General features: G+C 44.6%; 1 protein-coding gene across 3 annotated transcripts; it reads left to right on the top strand.

The window, feature by feature from the left end:
- The first annotated feature begins 646 nt into the window (after positions 1 to 646).
- LOC115757341 (transcription factor BHLH089-like) lies at positions 647 to 3,504 on the top strand. 3 transcript variants are annotated; one of them, XM_048280953.1, is made up of 6 exons: positions 647 to 1,273; positions 1,668 to 1,868; positions 2,067 to 2,132; positions 2,251 to 2,319; positions 2,417 to 2,488; positions 3,185 to 3,504. In XM_048280953.1, the coding sequence occupies exons 1-6, from the start codon at positions 968 to 970 to the stop codon at positions 3,212 to 3,214; spliced, it is 744 nt and encodes a 247-aa protein (XP_048136910.1). In that variant the 5' UTR covers positions 647 to 967; the 3' UTR covers positions 3,215 to 3,504. The 3 variants fall into 3 exon arrangements, with proteins under 3 accessions (XP_048136910.1, XP_030553411.1, XP_030553404.1); XM_030697551.2 differs by having other exon boundaries at positions 3,098 to 3,504; XM_030697544.2 differs by having other exon boundaries at positions 648 to 1,273; positions 3,086 to 3,504.
- Positions 3,505 to 3,854: the final 350 nt, after the last annotated feature.

Genomic DNA, 3,854 nt, shown 5'->3' with positions numbered 1-3,854 from the left:
TGTTTGTTAAAAAAATTTAAGAAACTAAAAGTTAAAATAAATATAAAAAACACAGCCCTCCCTTATTTGAGAAAATGAGGGCACTTCGGGCCTTTTTTATTATTATTATCGAAAAGGCCTTTATTTAAAACGAACTCTATTTCATGCTTTTAGTTGAAAAAATAAGGGTACTTTCAGATTATTATTTTTTCATAGAAATATGAATGATGTTATATAGTTGAAAAGCATTAATCGAGCACGTGGAGATCCTGTCATATTTATAAGTGAGATTTGTTATGTTCAAAATAGTTAATACGGGTATTACAAATATCATCAGAACAATCGTCGGGAATTGTACCTTTTTCTTACTCGGTCACTTAACAACTGTTAAAAGGCATTTTGTTGATAAAATCCATTTTCGAAACGCTCCTTATTCTTTCGTATCGCATTCGCATCTAATCCATGCATGAAAAAATTAAAGCCGGCGGCTTCCAATATGAAAATAAGGATGCTAGACATATATTTAACGTCTCCGTCAGCGTCGCCGTCTCGCGTTGGAGCGATGGAACCCTCCGAGAAAACCTCACGGCGAGAAGTGACTTGGGTGCGCGACTCCCGAGGTCACTGTCCCTTCAACAGTACCAGTACTACTAATACCGTCCCAGAGTGGCCAGCCAAAACACAGAGAAAATCTCGCACCACCCGAAAGTGGGAGAAGCAGAACGCCCAGTGCTCTCCGCTGTGCACCGATTCCCACCGTCCGAGGAGATCGCCCAGTTCACATTCGCTCTCTCGCTTCACTGACCGGCGATCTCCCCCCCCCCCCTCTCTCATTTGCGCGCATCCTCTCTTTGTCATTCTGTGAGGCCAGTGTCGTTGCCATATTCTTTACCGCGAGAAGTGCGAGGATCGATTGCTGGTTCATTCATGGTGGCGAGTCTCGCTGGGGCTCGAACTTGAAGCCAGGGAGCTGCTTCCTGGAGCGGCGATGGATCCACCCGCCACGATGATCAACGGCGGGGCCTTCCCCAGTGGCGACGCGGTTCCGTACAACCTGGCGGACATCTGGCAGCTGCCGACCGGCGGGGGGTTGGGGCTCGGGAGGCCTCCTCCGGTGGCTCGGAGCATCGGCCAGTTCCTGACCGGCCGCAAGGGCGCGAATCTCGAGGCCTCCGGGGGTGAGCCGGTGAGTGCGGAGGCCAGATGTGGCGGCGGCGGCGGCTCTAGAAAGCGGCGGGACGCGGAGGACGAATCGGCGGCTAGGAGTAGGAGCGTCTCCACCAGCAATGGCATGGTATTCACTCCATCTGGGCACTTGGTTTCCTATCGATCTGTGCCGGCGTTGACACGTACACAGCTGGTTTTGATTTGTTCAATTGCATTGACTTTCTTTCCTCTGAGGTCGTAATCATCACGTGCCAATCTGCATCATGAAAAATAAGGGACTGTTGAGGGTGATATAATTTCTTTGATTGAATCCAGTTTTTAGCCGTCAAATAGAATATATTCCTGTGGCAACTGGGATCTAGCTATGTAATCAGGTAAAGCAGAGAGCGAGACCAATGATTAGAAAATAGTTGAGCGAATTCCACTCAAAAGTGTGCAGCCTCTGATTGGCGAAGCTAAAAGTCAGTCGAAATCAGTTTCTTGATGTGAATACTCACTGTTCTTCTGTTCTATGAACGAAGCCGAACTGTGTGGATGGCGGTAAACGGGTTAAAACTTCCGGATGCGAAGACGATAGTGGAGGTACCAAAGCAGAGGGAGAGCCCAGCTCGGCCAAACCTACGGAAGAAAGTAAGCCGCAGCCAGAGCCGCCCAAGCAAGACTACATCCATGTGCGAGCCCGAAGAGGCCAAGCCACGGATAGCCACAGCTTAGCCGAAAGAGTAACATCTTTACCCCTAAAATAACCCGTTCACACGTAGTCGGAAAATTGGAGATTATGCGATTGAAATGACGAAAAATGATTTCTTTTTGCTGATGCGATTATGTAGAGATGCATGTTATAGTGATAAAGTATGCAGTGGACAGCATATGGCCTAGAAATTCTACTGATTGAAGCGACTGACTGTGATGGTGGACAGGCCAGAAGAGAAAAGATAAGCGAGAGGATGAAAATTCTTCAGGATCTAGTGCCTGGATGTAACAAGGTATGGCTTTTGCAATCCTTCTACCTAGATAATAAGCAATCTCGTGCGGCCTAACTTACTGAAGCCTAAATGTAATGCCTGGTTTCTATCGATGCTTTCTTGGGTGAACAACTGTTAGGTAATTGGCAAAGCGCTGGTTCTTGATGAGATAATCAATTACATCCAATCGCTACAACATCAGGTTGAGGTATGCCTTCTTCGCTTTATTGCTGGCCCGTTACATGACAGATCAATTTCCTTCTAATAAGGACTTTTGAGTGATGCAAAAATTACTGATATTGCAGTTCCTGTCAATGAAACTCGAGGCTGTTAATTCGCGAATGAACCCCCACATCGAAGTATTTTCTTCTAAAGAAGTAAGTCCAAGTCATTTTGCTTTTCGAAAGCACTTTTTCAATACACTTCAGATTGCTTCTAGTTGTAGCTTCACCAAGAAACTTTCGGTCAGGAAACTTGTGAAGTTAAGCCACAGTAATCTGATAAAGAAGAAGTCTTCTTGTCGTAGCTTGCAGAAATGGACTTGTTATTATATTCATAGATAACCCGCTTGGCAAGATCTGGAGACAATAGTAGCTGCTCATCCTTAGCTTTTACATTAAATCAAACCGACTTGATCGTCTCATCTATCTCTCGGAAAGAGCTTTAACGGTTGTCACGGTACGAGGGTCTGTTTTCTCATACATACAGATACCGACTGCTCAACTTTCATTTCACTATTTGTTTGGTGTTGACACATGCTTCAGCTGTCAATTAGTTGCCACTGAAATTAAAAGACTTCTTGGTTCCTCATTGATGATCTTTCTTAATGGGAATATATTGCTACAGAGTAGGCATCAGTTCATTAACAATTAGTGCTCGGTTAGGAGAAGGGGACATACTTGAAACAAGTCAAATTAATTAGATATTGGCTTTCTGCTGTTTTTCAATTCTCATACAATCTCACGTGCTTTCAGTTTGGTCAACAGCCATATGATACTGGCGGCATGCCTTTCGGGTCACAAGCTTCCAGAGAATATGGCCGTGGTTCCTCGCCGGAATGGTTACATATGCAGGTTGGTGGTGGCTTCGACAGGACAATTTGATCTGCGATATCCACGTCTACTAGGAATAAGAGTATAAGAAGCAAAGCTTCATCTCAATTCTTCGTTAGGTTGAAAAAAAATACTCTCCCGTGTGTCAGTGGATAGAAAAAGACAGTAGAGCTCCATCTTCAAAATCACGCCTTCAGCTGTGATTGCTGTCAAATAAGACTGATGAAGTTAGTATTCTGGCACCGGCATTGATCTTCTAAATTAATTCTTTTTATCCAGCTTTCTTAGACTTCCAATTCTCCCACCACACTGATATGCAAATGGGCTGCCTGTAATGAATATCGTTAAATATAGTGACATTCCTACTGCTTTACATCTTGTTAGAAGCCCTCCTATAGCGATTTTTCCACGTAGTGAATGAAGCTCTGTTACGAGATCGAATTCCTCGAGTGCCTGCATGCTGTTAAATCCCAAAACAATTTTCGGAGCCGCGAGTAAAGTGAGTTTTTCCTACTCTTGGCAAAGAGTTGCACTATTCGTCGAGTTTACAACATGGGCTAGAGTCTGGTTTCCCGATTTTGGGAACTTATCATTGCTCTGCTTTATGTGGCACTAGATAGCCACTCCCTCGCCACTGCCTAGGAAGTTTACATGGCAGTCCTTTAAACTTGAGCATCCAGAATGCTTAAAA

This window comes from Rhodamnia argentea, chromosome 6, assembly GCF_020921035.1.
Source record: "Rhodamnia argentea isolate NSW1041297 chromosome 6, ASM2092103v1, whole genome shotgun sequence".
Taxonomy (NCBI): Eukaryota; Viridiplantae; Streptophyta; class Magnoliopsida; order Myrtales; family Myrtaceae; genus Rhodamnia; species Rhodamnia argentea.
The sequence above is the reverse complement of the archived record's forward strand: the minus strand, read 5'-3'. Positions and strand labels throughout refer to the sequence as shown.